General features: G+C 54.6%; 5 protein-coding genes across 5 annotated transcripts in view; 2 read left to right on the top strand and 3 right to left on the bottom strand.

Moving 5' to 3' along the window:
• MONBRDRAFT_27614 (uncharacterized protein) overlaps window positions 1-391 on the bottom strand; it is a gene marked incomplete at both ends in the record, with an annotated part of 8,813 nt that extends 8,422 nt beyond the window's left edge. Inside the window, one exon of the mRNA XM_001747988.1 lies at window positions 340-391. Coding sequence (XP_001748040.1) covers window positions 340-391 — 52 coding nt within the window. The remainder of the gene's footprint in view (window positions 1-339) is intronic.
• A 926-nt stretch (window positions 392-1,317) lies between these two features.
• MONBRDRAFT_35238 (uncharacterized protein) lies at window positions 1,318-3,547 on the top strand (the record flags this gene model as incomplete). Its single annotated transcript, XM_001748061.1, has 2 exons — window positions 1,318-1,347; window positions 1,519-3,547. The coding sequence occupies 2 exons, from the start codon at window positions 1,318-1,320 to the stop codon at window positions 3,424-3,426; spliced, it is 1,938 nt and encodes a 645-aa protein (XP_001748113.1). The 3' UTR covers window positions 3,427-3,547.
• Window positions 3,548-3,773: 226 nt separating this feature from the next.
• Window positions 3,774-10,453, bottom strand: MONBRDRAFT_10294 (uncharacterized protein; the record flags this gene model as incomplete). The annotated part of the gene is made up of 15 exons (XM_001747987.1): window positions 3,774-4,237; window positions 4,312-4,590; window positions 4,847-4,925; window positions 5,059-5,326; window positions 5,428-5,555; window positions 5,659-5,872; window positions 6,176-6,293; window positions 6,448-6,598; window positions 6,704-6,808; window positions 7,977-8,072; window positions 8,515-8,609; window positions 8,734-8,994; window positions 9,067-9,319; window positions 9,898-10,094; window positions 10,423-10,453. 15 exons carry the CDS (start codon window positions 10,451-10,453, stop codon window positions 3,774-3,776), a joined length of 2,739 nt encoding a protein of 912 aa, XP_001748039.1.
• Window positions 10,454-11,863: 1,410 nt separating this feature from the next.
• Window positions 11,864-14,793, top strand: MONBRDRAFT_33510 (uncharacterized protein; the record flags this gene model as incomplete). The annotated part of the gene is made up of 11 exons (XM_001748060.1): window positions 11,864-11,951; window positions 12,232-12,410; window positions 12,733-12,851; window positions 12,938-13,055; window positions 13,407-13,498; window positions 13,606-13,771; window positions 13,855-13,968; window positions 14,075-14,164; window positions 14,282-14,314; window positions 14,457-14,571; window positions 14,659-14,793. The coding sequence occupies 11 exons, from the start codon at window positions 11,864-11,866 to the stop codon at window positions 14,712-14,714; spliced, it is 1,170 nt and encodes a 389-aa protein (XP_001748112.1). The 3' UTR covers window positions 14,715-14,793.
• A 272-nt stretch (window positions 14,794-15,065) lies between these two features.
• The window catches only part of MONBRDRAFT_38117 (uncharacterized protein), a gene marked incomplete at both ends in the record, with an annotated part of 14,269 nt that continues 11,315 nt past the window's right edge, over window positions 15,066-18,019 (bottom strand). Inside the window, one exon of the mRNA XM_001747986.1 lies at window positions 15,066-17,963. Coding sequence (XP_001748038.1) covers window positions 15,066-17,963 — 2,898 coding nt within the window. The remainder of the gene's footprint in view (window positions 17,964-18,019) is intronic.

Below are 18,019 nucleotides of genomic sequence, written 5' to 3'. Positions count from 1 at the left end.
CCGTGGAGGATCAGCGATGAAAAGCTAGGAGGCTGGAATTCGAGCAAGTCCCTTTGCGCAGGATGCAATTGGCGGGTTTGGACACGACTGACCCGAAGTGAGAGTGGCCAAGACTTCATGCTTGACTTGTTGGCTACGGCGGGCGTTGCTTTGGCCTAACAAACATGGGGTAGGCATTCAGGGTGGCGCGCCTTCCTCCTCCATGTCGCGATCCTTCAAACACAGACACACACACACAGGGAGACACACGCAGGGAGACACACACACAGGGACACACACAGACATACACAGACACAGTCACACACGCACACACACAGCTACCCCCCCGCACAGACGTACTGGAAAGGCGTTCACGCCGGCCATCGCCAGGGCTGAGTGATGCCGCTGCCATCTGGATGAGCTTTCTAAGGCGCTGATCCTCACGGCTCTACAACCCCACGCTCGCCGCCCCTCCTCGGCGAGTTGCGGGCGAGCGAGGGAACGAAGGAGCGAGGGACGGTTGTCGCAGCGAAACAGGAAGCCCAGTGCCGAACGGGGGTCGGCTGGGCGAGGCGCTTGTGCACAAACTGCTAAAATATCGACACAAAGTAGCGGTATTTTAACATGGGAAGGCGTTGGTGGGCTTCACCAACTTGTTGTTTAGCTACGTGAACTGACATGCTAGGAACAATTCAGCTTGTATAGCGAAAAATGAAATAAGTATTTCACTTTTCTACACATCTGTATGTAATATACTTTTAGCCACTGTAAGTATTATACTTACATTAGAAGCCATGTAAAAGTATTTTACTAATAACCGTGTTATCGGGTGGTGAATCGTTGGGTAGAAATTTATCGGCTTAAAATAATAGTAGTTTTATCCGTTGAACAACACCTTTGGTTAGAGGATGACGCTTGCAAAGCGTCACTTCTTCTCATTGCCACTGGAACCTTCTGTTGCTTTCGAGTCACATGGCTCCCCTTACACCCTTTGCTCTGCACCTATGCTTGCGTGCTGTGCTGTCATAGGCGGCTGGGGCACTTGTTGCCACGTGCACCCCCTGTTATCGTAAGCATCATGTGGAAACCAAAGGAACCGTCTAGCAACCCTTGGAAGCAAAAGGCGAATAAGCCAATAAGGTAAGGGCTTGCTTACTAACTTTAGCCTGCTCAACGTTCAATAACGTGGTGGCACGATGTGGACGTGGCCAAACGGCTCCCGACCGCTTGGATGGCGCGGCGCTGGCCGGGGCAGTGGCATTTTCTTGCTAGCTTCATCAGCTATCATCCCAGTAGTGTCTACTCTTTTAGCTTTACTTCTTCTTCAACAACATCACCATGCCCGCCATCGGTATTGATCTTGGCACGGTACGTCACTTGTTGTCGGACTGCCTTTTTTTGCAACTTCTTGAACAAACACTTGAAGACACATGCCATGGGTGTTGTGTGAATGACGTGTTGTTCACTGGCTTCACTGGCGGCTTGCGACACACTCACCCTTTTTGCTTCGCTTCTCTCTGCTCGGTACCCTCTTTTTAGACCTACTCGTGCGTTGGCGTGTTCCAGCACGGCAAGGTCGAGATTATTGCCAACGACCAGGGCAACCGCACCACGCCCAGCTATGTCGCCTTTACCGACTCTGAGCGTCTCATTGGTGACGCCGCCAAGAACCAGGTGGCCATGAACCCCACCAACACCATCTTCGATGCCAAGCGCCTTATCGGCCGCAAGTTCGATGACGCCGCCGTCCAGAGCGACATGAAGCACTGGCCTTTCAACGTCATCAACGTTGACTCTCGTCCCAAGCTCGAGGTTGAGTACAAGGGTGAGACCAAGCAGTTCTTCCCTGAGGAGATTAGCTCCATGGTCCTCGTCAAGATGCGCGAGATTGCCGAGGCCTACCTCGGTACCGAGGTCAAGGACGCCGTCGTCACCGTCCCCGCTTACTTCAACGACAGCCAGCGCCAGGCCACCAAGGATGCTGGTACCATTGCCGGCCTGAACGTGCTCCGTATCATCAACGAGCCCACTGCTGCCGCCATTGCCTACGGTCTCGATAAGAAGAGCCAGGGTGAGGCCCATGTGCTCATCTTCGACCTGGGTGGCGGTACCTTCGATGTGTCCGTCCTCTCAATCGATGATGGCATCTTCGAGGTCAAGTCGACCGCCGGTGACACCCATCTTGGCGGTGAGGACTTTGACAACCGTCTCGTCAACCACTTTGTGACCGAGTTCAAGCGCAAGCACAAGAAGGACATCACCTCCAACAAGCGCGCCCTCCGTCGCCTGCGCACCGCTTGCGAGCGCGCCAAGCGCACCCTCTCCGCCTCGGCCCAGGCCAACGTTGAGATTGACTCTCTCTTCGAGGGTATTGACTTTTACACCAGCATCACCCGTGCTCGCTTCGAGGACCTGTGCGCCGATCTCTTCCGCGGCACCCTCGACCCCGTCGAGAAGGCCCTCCGCGATGCCAAGCTGGACAAGTCCACCATTGATGAGGTTGTCCTTGTCGGTGGCTCCACTCGTATCCCCAAGGTCCAGAAGCTGCTCCAGGACTTTTTCAACGGCAAGGAGCTGAACAAGAGCATCAACCCCGATGAGGCTGTTGCCTACGGTGCCGCCGTTCAGGCCGCCATCCTCTCCGGTGACAAGTCGGAGGCCGTTCAGGACCTGCTCCTGCTCGACGTTGCCCCCCTCTCCATGGGTCTGGAGACCGCCGGTGGTGTCATGACCGCCCTTATCAAGCGCAACACCACCATCCCCACCAAGCAGACTCAGACCTTCACCACCTACTCGGACAACCAGCCTGGTGTGCTTATCCAGGTCTTCGAGGGTGAGCGTGCCATGACCAAGGACAACAACATGCTGGGCAAGTTCGAGCTCTCGGGCATCCCCCCCGCGCCCCGTGGTGTGCCCCAGATTGAGGTCACCTTTGACATTGACGCCAACGGTATCCTGAACGTCTCGGCCGCCGACAAGTCGACTGGCAAGAGCAACAAGATCACCATCACCAACGACAAGGGCCGTCTCTCTGCCGACGACATTGAGCGCATGGTGGCCGAGGCTGAGAAGTACAAGAACGAGGATGAGGCTGTCAAGGAGAAGATTGCCGCCAAGAACGCCCTCGAGTCGTACGCCTACAACATGAAGTCTACCTTTGACGATGACAAGGTCAAGGGCAAGGTCTCCGAGGAGGAGCAGAAGTCCGTGGTCGACAAGTGCAGCGAGGTCCTCGCCTGGCTCGACGCCAACCAGTCGGCCGAGAAGGAGGAGTTCGAGCACCAGCAGAAGGAGCTCGAGGGTGTCTGCTCTCCCATTGTCAGCAAGCTCTACCAGGCTGGTGGCATGCCCGAGGGTGCCGGTGGCATGCCCGGCGGCATGCCCGGCGGTGCTCCTGCTGGTGATGCCTCTGGCAACCAGGGCCCCACCATCGAGGAGGTTGATTAAATGTCTTTGAGAACTCTTTTTCTTCCTTCCCACCTGACCGCTGGCGGTGATTCACATCTTGATGACTTGGTTTGTGAACCAAAAAAAAAAAAAAAACCAAACAAATTGAAAATAAAAAAATATTGTCCAACAATCCTCTTCTCTTCTCACCACTACAGCATGAAGCACACACTTAAAGAAGACACTTAAAGAAGGCATTCATCCCATCAAGACCAAGACAGTTGTGCACGGTTGTCATGATGTCAATTATCCACTCTTATGTTTTGCTATCAGCTGCCGCCGCTTATTGGCTGGCGATTCTGAACATCTCTGAGCGTGCTTACACCTCACCTCCTAAAGACCTAAACCTAAAAGTCAGCCAAGAAGTCAAGCACCTGCTGTTGGGATTCTTGCTGTTGGTCATGGCGGTGGGCCAGACGTGCCTCAAGACCAGCCAGTTTAGGTGCACTCTGGGCCATGGGCTCCTCAGTCTCTAGTTCAGCTGCAGCTTCGCGAACCCCCTGATCTGGCTCCTTGGGCACGGTGCCAGATGGATCGGCCAGGCCCTCGTCGCCTGCGCCCTCAACGGACTCAGGAATGGCATTTGGGCCCTTTGACGGTGGTAGTGGCGGTGACGTGGCTGCCAACTCCGAGCTGTTGGCGACGCGGTCAGGTTGTGAGGCCAGAGCATCGAGCAATTGTCGACCCAGATCCGACGGCGTCACCAGGAGCTGCAGGGCGTGCGCGTTGTGTAGGGCCCACTCTCGCAGGGCTGTTTCACGACCCAGTGCTCGCGGCTGCTGGACAAGCCGATCCAGCTCCCGCTCCCAGGCTGCAAGCAGGCGTCGGTCAGAGGCGGAGCAACAAAGACTTTGTCGAGCGGCAACTCAATCTAGCATCACTGACCAAGAACGTTGTCCGGGTTGGTAGTGAGGTGTCGAAAGGTGCAATTGGCATACGCCTGGTAGTGACTTTTCATCTCTGCATCAAACGTCGTCGTTGCCGAATAGAGGGCCTGGGCGCCAGCAGCCACGTCGCGAGCAGGATAATAGAATCCGCAGTCCTGATCATGCCCCCAAATACCCAGCGTTGCCACACGAGATTTAAGCCTGTCACACGCAACACGGCCGTTGCGACCCGAGCCCAGCCTCCCGTCCCAATTTCCACACGCATCATCGATCGAACCTGAAAAAAGGGGGAATTGTGCACCATTGGGTAGCCCAGATACATGGTATCCAAATAAAGATAGTTGAGCGCGTTATTCCATTGGTAGCTGAGCAGCACATCCGCATGTGCCGACAGAAACCACGGAAGCTTGAAACGCCCTAGCGGCGTTCATGGCCATGCAAGGAAGGCAACGTTGAGACACGGGCTGGGTGAAGGAATTGCACAACCAAACCCAAACCCAAACCCAACAAATGCTGTTCTTCCACCCACATACCCTTGAACTCCAAACGGCCATCTTGTGCTGCCCTCAGACGTCGATCCCGCCAACTCTTGTACAGCTCGTGTTCGCTTGTCTAGATCACAGCCCCCATCGCACGAGTGAGCGCGCAGCGGGCAATTAAGCTCCACACCTATTTTCACAGGCGCAACAAACGACAAAAACAACCATCCGGTTGTTGGAATAGCGCCCGTCAGCTCGCTTCAGACCTTGAGGGCATTCGTGACATGGGCCTTGGCCAACAGATTCGGATAGCGGCGATAAAATGCCTCCAAAATGGCCACGGGTATGATGTCGGTCTTCACCAGATGCAGATTGCTCTCGAATACACCCACGTGCTTGGCCTGGCCCCGTGCCGTGTAGAACCGTCGAGATTGCATTTGCTGCAGCGTGTAGTTCAGGAAGCGCGGGCTCCACGTGAAAGGCACGGTCGCAAAGCTTGCGTGCTCGAAAGCGGTCGTATCCAGCGCCTCGAGGCTGGCTCATTCAGACATTATTCAGAGATGCACAGACATGGCAATGTCAGATACAACTGAACAGCACCTCACCAATATCTAGCAATAGCGGCCAACACTCACTAATCAAAAGACGGAAGTGTCCAAATGGCGTCGTAGCCTGTGGCCGAATAAATGGAGCAGCGGTCAAGTTCGTACAACATGGTCTCGATGCACATGACGTGATCATTGCCGCTTCGATAGGTCGCAACCTGGTGCACGCCACGCCCAGCACATGAGCACTTCATTTCACGTCACGCTCACCCAAGGGCAGCTCTGAGCCTGCACAGCTAGGGCTCTCGTTGGCACTCTTACCTTGGCCCCATTCAATTGGGCCAGTGAGATTTGGCGCGTGCTCAGCTGCATGCCCACTTCCATGTACACGTCAATGTCCAAGGCCAAGGCTGTGCGTGGAAGCGTATACAACAAGCCCCGCCGTGAACCAAGGTGCTCTTGCCGGCAGGTTGCAAATGGAGTAGTAGCGATGGTCTCACATTCGTGGAAGGACACAATGGGCTGGCCGTCCAACCTCCAATCGGCAAGTGCCGTCGACTCGTTGCCTCGGTCCAAATTGATCAAGATGACCTAGCAACCCCAACCTTTTGTTAATTGTGCAAAGCATGATCGACGCTTGTGCTGGCCTCGTGTTACCTGATGGCGCTGTTGATATGTTAGCATCTCCCTGATGAAAAATGCAGTCTGCTTGGCTCCGTTGGTAAATATGCTTGATGCATTGCTTGGTATGCTGTTCCATAATTTTCACCAGACTCGTGCAAACGTGAGAGAGCGTCAACGCAGAAGCAAACGATGCGCTCAACGTGCTGACGCATACCTCATGGTAAGACCAATGGTGTAGGAGGTGCGGTTTCGAGACCATGCAGACCCCAGTTCTACTTCTCGCTCTCGCTGCAGACGTTCGTGGTCAGCTTGAAGTGGCGAGGTCGCAGGTCCTAGATACGATGCAAACCACCGATTAAAGCATCCATCCCCTTGGTTAGAAAATGCCAGCCTGCCACGTCCAGGCGGCCCATGCATCTCCCGCCTCCTGTGCAGACTCGCCCTGCTCTTGGCAGCAGGTTTCGGGCGGCATGGTGGAAGGCGTACCTAGTGTTTGGCTCTGCTCAAGGCGGTACTGCTCAAGCTCCGCCACTCGTTGCTGAGAGCGTGGCTGCGCCAGCAAGTCTTCCATCACCACCAGCCAGCTTGTCACGACCTCTGGATTTTCAGTGTGATAGTTCCACAAACAGGATGATATCTGCAAGCAGTGAGCAGCAGAGTCAATCGGCGGGGCACGGTCTTTAGGACACTCCGAATCCCAAGCATCGTGGGACAGTGTGAGGCAGGCGGGTATTGTTCTCACCACTTCTTTGTTGCTTGCGCTCTCATTCGTGTAGACGCTGGCAACTGCTTTTTGCAAGGCCCAAACTGCTTCGGTCACGTTGTCCGCACTGTAACGAAACCCACACTGCAGATGCCACAGACAAAAAGCGTTGAAGTGTTGAGGTGGTGGTCAGTCTCAGAGGCTTGAACGAAACAAAAACAAAACCACGTAAAAGCGTTGGGTGATTGCAATTACCTTGAAAAATGGCGAATTGTGGACCACTGGGAGACCGCTGTGCAGTGCATCAAGGTACGCATAGCTATCTGGCTGGTCCCACTGATGGGTCACAATCACGTCAGCTCCATCGGCCAACGCCCAAGGTGTTGGGGAGCTTGCTCGCAGCCATACTTTGTCCAGGGGCAAGCTCAATCCTTGCCTGCCGCACGTAGCAAACGTGAGCCATCTTCAAGCATCATCTTTGCAGACAAAACGTTTTGGGCATACCGTAAAAAGGCCTGGAAATCCCCATGGTGATAAATATCTTGTGAATGGAGCACCTGTACTCCTGCAAACCAGCTCTCTTCGGCACTGTCCTCATACAGCTGTGCGCCATGCAGTGACGGAAGCAGGCACGGTTATGATAGCACGATAGGCGCATACGTGCAAGCAAGTCTTCTGCACCTTATTAATAATGGTCAATGGAAGAACAGCTTGCTGGTGGACGTTCTCGTTGGGCTCCAGAACCAGGATGGTCGTTCCGTTCTGCAGACAGGCAGTCGTATGTAAAAACAGCATCTTAGCATGACACCAGCGGCCGGCTTTAATCTCAAACACGACTCTGCGCGATTTAACAGACCTCGGGTCGCGGGCGCTGGAACCACGGACCGCGCGGCTCAGCTTGAGCCAGGATATTAAAACGTCTTCATGCAAATTGAAACACAGGCGCATTGGTATGAGAAAGGCGAGTAAGCTGCACAAAAAAGGGGCAACATGTGGCGAGCTCACCGCGGGTTCCAGGTGCGCGGAACGCGACGTGTGGGCGCATTAAATTTGACCTCGAGGTATGCCAAGTTTGTTCTAAAAACGGTGCGGTCGAAAAAAACAATGCAAAAATTAGAACTTGCTTCAGCCCAAAGCACCTCTCGAGACCCAACCGCACAGCCCACTCACTTGGCAAACGCAGGAAACACCAGCACACCATCAAAGCCCTGTCGTGATCGTGATCGTTATTCAGTCGTCGTGCACACGTGAAGTGAATAACTGCGCCCTTGAAGGTGCGGCGGACGAGCAAAAACATTGTCAATCTTCTCACGTGGGTAGCGGTGGCTGGCGCACGAGTGAGTGAGTTGTCGAAAACATTCATGTCCGAATCGTCGCGTAGATCGTTTCGAAAGCGCAAAGTCAAAACCTGAGGGCAGCAAGCAAGCAAACAACCAATGGAACAAGCAAACAAAGGTCAATCACTCCACTTGGAGCTTTTGCACGTGCAGTCCCTGGTAGACACCCACCTTCTGCTGAGCGAGTTGAATATTATTCAACTGGTCTTGGGTCAAGAAACCCAAGTCAATCCACGCCTGTCATTTGCCAAACAGCCCTACGATGAACAAGTCCAGAAAATGCCCAAAATGGCGGCGAGTCTAATAACGCACGTGGATTGGAAGCTTCCGGACGTTGTCAAAGGAGCTGAAGAGAGTGTTGGATCGCAATCCCCAATCCATTGGTACATCCTATCAAAGCACCGCTCAAAATCCATGACCAAACAGCTCTGCATGGATCGAAAACACACGCACAGACCTCGCGGGAGGCGCCCGGCATGTGGCACGCGGGGCTCGGGCTTTGCATCTACTCACCTCACGGCCGCCAGTGCCCACATTTGCCAACACAACCTCCCAATGTCTCGAGGCTTCAATCACATCAAGCACGTACAAGGCCGTCATGGTTGCCTCTGCGGTTGTGACCCAAGCAAGCACGCATATCAAATACCGTGCAAATTGCAAGGTGTCATCAGGATCAAGCGACGGGCAGAAGGGCAAGAGCACAAAGATGGTACATGGTTGCTTAGCCCATACCTGACGACCAAATACTGGCATTGTTTTGCTTGTCCACTCGAATTGGTATGGCAACATTCATTTTCTTGGCCTGCGCCTCCTTCTCCTCCATGGACACCCTCGCAGCTGCTGGAGGGCGGCCTAGGCCCAACTCGGGTGGCTCGAGCAAAACATCAGCAGGCAGACCAGCCAGTCGCTCTGCGCGCAGCACTTTGAGCGTTTCGTCTGGCTCTTCTAGCGTGAGCAATGTGCGCGCATCCATGTCCACTTCAACGGGAGGGCCTAGTGCGACATCAAGCCAGCTGAGTAAGCTGCCACATTCTTTACCCGGGCCAGTCAGCCAGTTTCACGCACCAAATCGGTCGACCGCAATGCCATAGGCCAGGCGATACTCTTGCAGCCGAGCTTCTTGATCTGCTGGGCACACTTGAGTCATGACTTTGGTCAATGTGCTTGCCCACCGCTCAAGGTTGCGGGGGTTGGATGAGATGAAGTTCGCGACGCAGGCAGGGCCCGAGCTCAAGGTGCCACTCGTATGATTGAGGATCTGCTGCAAATGACGCGCAGCGCTGCGGACATCGTCGCCGTGATAAAAAGCACCACAGGCCTACAGGCAGGGCCGAACACAAAGGTGTCATGTCCGTGGAAGGGGAAAGTGTTGGTAGTTGTCGGACAGAGTCAAGGGCGGTCCGGTGCCCCATGACTAACCTGCAGTTCCACGACATTATGCACCACCATTGCTCCGGCATACAAAGCGTCAAGTTGCCATGGTGCCAAAGACCCTTCGGCACGATGGGATACCACCACCCGGCTTGCGGCCAGTGCCAAGGGTAGAATAGGCCTAAGCATCGTCAACAACGGGTACATATCCCCCAAAATCATGAGTCAAGGCTGGAGTCAAACGCATGAAGCGACAAGGCCTTGGAAGTAAAACAAATGGGACATAAACGCCAGGCAAGGCAAATTCTCCAAGCCCAAGAAGGAAAGAGTCTTGACCGCACAAGCGCGCAAGCATCTCGGTACATGGTGCACTGACTCGGCCAGCAAGATCGTCTTGTTTGTGGCAGCCAGCTTGGTCAGCGCCGACGTGAGGAAATACGGCCACTATTTGAGAGAGGCGTCCGTGAGCATCATTGTCTTGGACGCTCGCATCGGTGGATCAAAGCCTCCAAATGTTCCACGCACCTCGTGTCGGGCCCGAGGCAAGTGTTGGGCATGATGGACGCGAACGCTGGATATGAGCTCTGGTGCTGCACGTTGGACCATTTCAGCTGCAATCAAGGGCAGGGAGGCCTGGCTTTCGACGAAACGATTGCTTTCCAACACGGTCACCTTTGAGCCCACCAGCGACGCATGGAGCCACATGAGCGCGAGATATCCCACTGCAATAAAGGCAAATCAGCAGCGTGTAGGTTCACGAACGGTAGCAGCAGTTTCTGGGTGCAAGTCGGCACCATGTGACCGAGCATGACTGGCATATGTCTCATACAAGACCGGCGAGTAGGCCAGCGGGACAGACAGGACAGTTGTATTGAAAAACACTTCCAAAAAGCTACCGAGTTGCCTGCATAGGTGCAGCAGAGGCTCAATGCACAGTAAGGTGCGGGTTGGGCACAGCGAGCTGTGCGGCATGCCATGTATCTCGAGGTTCTGATCTCAGAGACTTGAGACAGAAGACGTATGCTGTGGGTCTTGATCTATCGTACTTACGTCCAGAGGGCGCTAGGGACGAGGATGGCATCGTAGTGTTGTAAAACGGCGGGGGTGGGAGAAGTCAAGTCCGTTCGATCAAAGACCAAGGGGTCCATAAAGTGGCGCATCAAATCCACTGCTACAAGTTTGGTCACCTGCACGAGGGGCAGTCATCGTGGGGAGACACAATGCAACCACGCGAAACACGCGAGCGCTTGGAGCATGGGCGGTCGTAAGGCTCCGACCTTGGCACCATAGATTTGAAGTGATGTGCTCTGCACAGCTGACAAGGCACCGGCTGTTGTCGGGAAGCAGATAGCCCCCAAGGTTGAACAACAGGAGGTGGGGTGAGACATTGGAGTGTGACATCAGTTGAAGAGACGCCAGCCTGGGGTAAAGACATGCACAAGACGACGCACTGGTCTCTATCCAAAGCTGGCAACCAGAGTAGCGACCACGACCGTATGGCAGGACGGGGAAGCGGTGCCTCAGTGGTACCCACGCGCCTGGATACTGATCAACGAGGAGGGATGGTGGATGATCAGCAAATGTTGGCGCAAGCTGGATCGTGGGTGGTCGGGCAAGCGCGTCTAGAAGTAAATGGCTCTTGTGCTCTCTCGAGGCTTTGAACGCACGCGAAGGGTTTCACCCGTCAGGGTAGGTTCTATCAGGAAAACAGTCCGGTTCAGCTCGGAAAGCTGCTCATATAGATGAAATGGGCTCTGGCCCTCATCTGTGTGTCCGTTCGTTCAGATGGGTGAGACAGCGCCTTCAGTGCGCGCGTCAGCCATCATTTAGGCGGTCCTGCAGAAAGCCATCATGCTACCTCTGGCATAGGGCTGGTCATACGGGGCTTGAAACTGAGGCGATGCAGCAGTGGTATGACATGTCGATGAGACACCAAATCGGCTCAGGGTCGGGCAAAATGATATGCATGTGCGTTAAAACCGACCGAAACGGTAATGCACACGCGATCAGGAAGGAACGACGATTGCGATTCTTGCTGTAGCCTAGGGCCGCCATCAGTGTCTATGCCAGGATCACCATTGCCCAGGTCTGGTCCGACGTGGCTACCTCCAACCTGGGCGGCTGGGTCAACCACGTCGCTGGAGCCCTGGACATGCGGGTTGTCGCCAGCCGCGCCGGCTCGAACTTCAGCCATACACACACATGTCCCTGCCAAGACCAGAGCGGCAGCCATGGATAGAACCTGCCAACAAGGCCTAAAAATCCTTCCCCGCCCAGTGGCCTCCATCCTGCCCGCGCTCGCCATCCACCCTCACGCAACACACACGCGCTGCCGAAATCTGAATCCGCACCCCCAGAGCCGAAATTCTGTTTTTTTTCCGAATTTTCACATCTGCATCCGGCGCTTGACAAAATCAATCCGCTAAAGTGTGATATAAAACACATTTATCCCCTTCGCCAAGCGTAATAAATAAGTATTATACTTATCATTATGGAGGAGCGGTTAGAGGGGCGCATTTTTTTGTCTGACAACTGGGCTAGAATGGCGCGACGCTTCTTCACAACGACGACGATGGCACGTACGTGACTTGGGTCGGTCGTCGGTATCAGTGGTGATCAGTGGCTGCGGACCGGTTGGACTTGCTCGTTCCTTGGACTGGCTGTTGGAGGAGGGGTGGGCAAGGGTAAGCAAGGGTGGAGGCTGTGGTGGGCAGGTGAGGGGCAGTGGAAAGGCTGGTGCTTTTGTGCACAGGGTGCGACGAACATGTATTTTGATCAAGTGGCGTGGGAGCTCGCGCGCTGGGATTGACTCTTTGAGCTGATGCCTCTTGGTTGACGTGTCTGCCGGTTCCTGGTCAGGTGGCGGCATGGATTACGCTTCGTTTCTTAGTGAGACGAGCCTGCGTCGCCAGCCCTCTCCTATTCGTGCTTTACAGCCCTTGGTCAACTTGCCTGGCATGATCAGTTTGGGTGGTGGGATGCCCAATCCTGAAACCTTCCCAATCGCCTCTCTGGACATCAACCTTAAATCGGGCGAGGTATGTTTGCTTTAAAGAAGAACACCCCCTCTCTTCACAAAGGCGATGGGATCAAGCATGCTGCTGGATCCGGCTTGTCCTCATTCTCTACTACTTCAGAAACTATGCTTGTCACCAGCTGAGACGGCCGTGGCCCTGCAATATTCGCCGACGCCAGGCCTCCCAGCTCTGAACCAGTGGTTGCACGAGCTCCTTTTGAAAGAGCACACTCCTCCGCAGGTTCCGAGCCGCCCCTTACCCCCTTCTTCCCCTCCTTTTATTCAAAGCCCCAACGTTTTCGACGTAGCACCTCACAAGGCCCCGTAATGATTTCTTCTGTTAGGCCACGGCCGACAATTTGCGCTTGACCATCACCAACGGTAGTCAAGAAGCTGTGACACGCTGCTTTGACATGCTCTTGGACAAGGGTGATGCCGTCATTCTGGAGGCGCCGACCTACAGGTTGAGTCTGCGTGGGCCTCTCGACCTTGTTCCATCCGCCAACTTGCCTCTCGAAGATGCGCTGATGTCCCATACCGCCACTGCAGTGGCACCCTGGCTGGTCTATACCCCAAGCAGGTCAAGCTTGTCCTCATCTCGACTGATGATCAAGGCATCAAGCCAGCAGAGCTTGATGAGCGCCTCTCCAACTGGGACGCGTCCAAGGTATCAACCGTCGCCTTGCTCCTGCACTCTGGCACGTCTCAAGCGGATGGGCATACATTCCCTTCCAACCCTCTTCTGTCTCCAGCCTTGGTTCAGCGTCCGTGTGCTTTGCACGAGTCTGACGTGTTTTGCCAATGGCTCAATTTTGCTCGCTCAAGGAAAAAGCACCCAAGCCCCGCGTTTTGTACACAATCCCAAGCGGCGGCAATCCTTCGGGGGTGACAATGTCCATTAGTCGTCGGTTAGTCAACACTGCCTCGCTCGCTCGATGTCAGTGACCTTTCGCTTTGATTCTGCCAAAGCATACGAGGATGTGCGTACTCTTGAATAACCATGCCCACCATCAGGCAGGAACTGTATCAGGTTGCGCAGCGTCACAACCTTCTCATTCTAGAGGACGACGCCTACCGATACCTCAACTTTGAGCCCAAACGTCCACCTAGGTTCGATCCTCCTCCTGCCACGGCATTTCATCTGCTGCCACTTCTTGATGCGCTGCCTGGCTTTGCTTTGCGCGCCGTTTGAACTCAAAGGTTCTTCGATGTTGCAGCCTGCTCAGCATGGATGTGGATGGTCGCGTCCTGCGCTTCGATTCGATTTCCAAGATTGTCTCCTCTGGTTTGCGCCTGGGCATGGTCTCAGGACCCGAGCCATTGATTGACCGTATCAACCTTCAGAGCCAAGCCACTACCTTGCATCCTTCGGGCGTGTCTCAGGTTAGCCTATGCAGATTTGCGCTTGTCAACTTGGCAAGCCTCACTCCACCATCTTTTACATCTTATTCTTCCGCGCACGCCAGGCCATTCTCTTGAAGCTCCTACAGCATTGGGGTTACGATGGCTTTGAGGAGCACGTGCAGCAAGTGTCCGACTTTTATCGCAAGCAGCGAGATGCGCTTTTGGCAGCAGCTGATGTGAGCTACTTGCTGGTGTTGCCATGTTCCAAATCTTTATCACCAGACGCTCGATGACTGGCCTCGCCTCTCACCTTTGTGATGGACTTTCTATAATTCCTGCCAGCGACACTTGGCAGGCAAAGCTACATGGAACAAGAACATCACCGCGGGCATGTGTCTTTGGATTCGACTTAACAACGTGGACGATACCAAGGTACGATGTCGCAGAACGCCATTGTGCTTATGCCTGGTGCCCGCATCCCTACCAGCTCTCACTACGGTCGTTGTCTGAAACATCTGGACTCGTGGGCGTTGGCTGCACGGCCAAAAGGAGCTTATCACGAAGCGAGCCGTCGAGCAGAAGGTGAATTGCGGAGCAACTGGAGCACCACGCAGCACGGCTTTCTCGGGGCACCTTAATCCTTCTTTCAATCATCATTCTTTTTTTTGTTATCTGATTTGTCCCTGATATCGCCTGAGCCTCACTGTTTTGTTTTGTTTTCCAGGTACTCTTTGTGCCTGGCGACGCCTTTTTGCCAGCGGACGTGGACCATCATTTGTTGACGACGCCCGAAACGCCCTTATCCAAGACGCCCTACCTTCGTGCCACCTTCTCCATGGGTCTGTTTCGCCTCGCCTCAGCATCTCTCTGTTGCCTACTCGTGGCTGATGCTCAGCTCATTCAGGACATTGGGACGTATTCTGCAGCCACGCCAGAGGAAATGGACGAGGCACTTCGCCGGCTGGCGGCATTGCTCGATTAAATGACGTACTCGCCCCGCTTGGCTTATCGCCTCCCTTTGCAACAATCGCATGGTGCTGGCCTCTGCTTGCGCACACTGTAACTCTTCTTCTCTTTTGTCTTTTACTCAATCTTAAAAAACAGGTTCATTCAGAAACACAGCATACACAGACTTTTGGGCGCTCTTTTTGATGCTCCTGCTCGATTTGGTTGTCATCTCGTACAATGACAAAAAAATGCTATCCATACACAATCACATCGATACAGAGTGCTCTTTCCAATAAGACGACGCACACCGTGCAATCAATCTGATCCCATGCTACACCCGCAGAGAGGGAGGGGTGGGGTGGGGTGGGGCAAAAGGGCCGTTGAATCAGGCTTCACTCTCGTTCTCAATCATGTCGGTCTCGCTGTGTGGCGACATTCGGTCCATAGGCATCGAGGTCCAGACGTCACCGACCAACTCATTTTCATCATTCAAGGCAGAGCCATTACTCTGCGCCTCGCCGTTTGTCGCCGATGGGATCTCCAAAGAGCCTTGTGCCTCAGTTTCGGTGGGCTTCAGAACGTTGCGAACTAGCGTCATCGTCGTCCTAAAAGAATCTGACCGAACTAGGCGATTCTGGTTCCAGGTTTCGTTGTTGTCGGAGACGCTGTATGCCGGTGTTGCAATCGTATTCATTTCGTCGGCGGCCACCTGCAAGGCCAGGCACACAGAGCCTGGTACAAGCGTCATCAGCCCTGGGTGCTGCTCGCCGAGTGCCAGCAACACCTTCAGATAGCGGTATCGCACCGCAACTTGCTCATTGCCTTCTACGAGCTTTACCAGACCCCGGGTTTTTTTCACAGACCCGACGTAACCTCCAGCATCTTGCACCTCACCGCCATGTAAGATAAGCTTTTGCCGCCACTCGTCCAGGCCGTCGCGCAAAGCCCAAAAGGCCGAGAGCCAAGCCATCAGACCTTGAAAGGGCAGCTGGCGCCGGGCAAATGCCGTCATGTACTCATGCAAGATTATGAGTGAGAGGCGTCGATTACCAAACGCAAGATGCAGTAACGCCTGCTCCAAAACCGGGTCTTCCAGCTGCTCCGAGTCAAACATAAAGCGCACAAAATCTGCGTGGAATATCACTCGCGCGAGATTATCCGACAACGGTGCCAGCGGCGGCTCTCCTACAAGGAGAGCGGGCTGTTCAACCCGGTCTCGTGGTTTGCCTGGCATGAAGTTGTCGATGTCGGGGTTTGTGCTGCCGCGCACGGGGACAGTATCATCGTCGTGGTGGGCGCAGAGATTGCTGTACTGGCATAAGATACTCACTAGCTCTCGCAACTTGGCCGAGACCTCCGGTATCAGCGTGCCTGGGCCGTTGAGCGAACCGTCTTCAGACAACAACAGACGGGATGCATAGCCAGCTATGGCATCCAGGCAACAGTCAGGCCGCAGTCCGGCAGGAACCTGGCGCAGGATGCAGAACAAGGTAGAAAGAAGTGGCGCGCAGCCGTCATGATCCACAGGTAGGTCTGCCGCCAACAGGGCCTGAATGACTGGCCCATAGGGCATGCGTAAGCCTGCGCTGATCTCGGACTCGGCAGGCAGGCTAGTCATGGCCGTTTCAACCAACTCAAGCAAACGTGAGCGCATGACGCCGTTACGAAGGGCTTGCAGGAGATCGGTAACGAGCGCGCCGTCCGCGGCCAGAACCTCACGGACAGCCACTGCAAAAATTGGGTTGGCAAGACTCATTGTCACGCTCTTGATGAGCTCCTCGGAAGAGGCCCAGACCGCTGTTGCGACGCGCAAGCCAACGCGCAGCAGGGCCTGTGTTGCCAAGACGACTGGTGGGGTGTACAGTCCCTGTTGCACCAGAGTCGTCAGAAAGCCAGCAAAGGATGGCGACAGCAGCTGGTGAAGAAACTCAAACCGCAGGTTGCCAGCTTGAATCTCCGCCGACAGCTGGGGGGGGACCTCGAAGCCATCTAGCATGGCCACCTCTGCGGGCGTCTGTACTGGTGGTGGTTGTGGGCTGGGGTTCAGGCTCTGCCCCTGGCGCAGCTCTTCCAGCACGTCTAGGCGCTCATACACGAGAATGTAGGCCGAGTAATTCTTCTCAAAGGTACCATACTCTGTGTTGTAAGTAGTTCCACCACCGTAAAACTGGTCTTCACACAAATCGCGATTGACGATGACCTCAGTCACCTGCTCATCGTTAAATTTGAGCCATTTGCCAGCGCTCCCATCAGCCAGCGTCGTTGGGGTCTCGCGAGTTCGAGAAAAGCTGTAGTAGTGTCCGGCGCTGGCACTGCCCATGTGCACAACCACACCCTGCAAGCGATACTTGCAACAGGGCGGAATTTCCGCTGGGGAAACCCCTTCAGAGTTGGCTGGACCAAGATCAACAGCATCTGCGGCATTGTCTGCGTCACTGGCCGCCTCTTGTGCCTCCTGGCGTTCTTTTTGCGTCAAATAACCATAAGTGTACGGCTCAAGATCGAGCTCCTGAGGAAATTCAAAGCGCACGTTGTGTTTAACGGGCTGGAATGTTTGCAGATCATAGCCAAAGCGCTTCAGCTGTACCATGAGCATGGGGGGCAGCGTTTTGATGCATGAGCGTTTCATGGCGTCCACCTTGACACCGCACTCTTGGCAGCGATATTGGTTGGCGCCTGTGAACATCTCCCCTTGGACCGAATCCAGCAGTGCCTCGTGCATTGTGTCGTGGGACATGACGGGCAGCGACAGGTTGAAGGTGTCCTCGTGTCGCTCAGACGTATGACGGCACGATTTACCAATGATCTGGGTTATCATCTCAAACTTGAGGAGGGGCGCCAAAATTGGCGCCGCACCAGCTGATTGCAGCAATTCGTCGGTCTGGTCCACCAGTGTTTGAAGAAACTCCACAGCGTCGCTTTGCACTCGCACATTGATGGGCTCGCCCCACAATTTGAATGTCGCCCAGAACAGCTCCGGCGAATAAAACTGCAGTCCCAAGCACAGCCAACAACAGACCACAGATTTCGACTGAGCTGAAAAGTCGCAATGGCAGGATCCGAGGATCCGGACAGCGTGTACGCGAATACGTTCCAAGCGGGGAGAAGTGAGCAGATCAGGGCCAAGACTGACCGATTTGGCGTCGCTGTTCAAGTGAGCAAATATGCGTTGCAGTTGTAGCAGCGTATTTTCCGTTTGCGCGCCGTGCACATACTTATCGACCAGGCGGTCGTCCATGCTGAGCCTGAGCTGAGCCGTATCACTGTTACTCTGAGCCAGCGCCTGGGGTTGAGCTTGTTCGTTCACCCCATCAGCCTGAGTATCCTGCCCATCCTTGT

Source organism: Monosiga brevicollis, genomic scaffold (genome assembly GCF_000002865.3).
Source record: "Monosiga brevicollis MX1 MONBRscaffold_20 genomic scaffold, whole genome shotgun sequence".
In the NCBI taxonomy this organism is placed as follows: Eukaryota; class Choanoflagellata; order Craspedida; family Salpingoecidae; genus Monosiga; species Monosiga brevicollis.
Note: the sequence above shows the minus strand (reverse complement) of the source record. Positions and strands in the feature narration are given on the sequence as shown.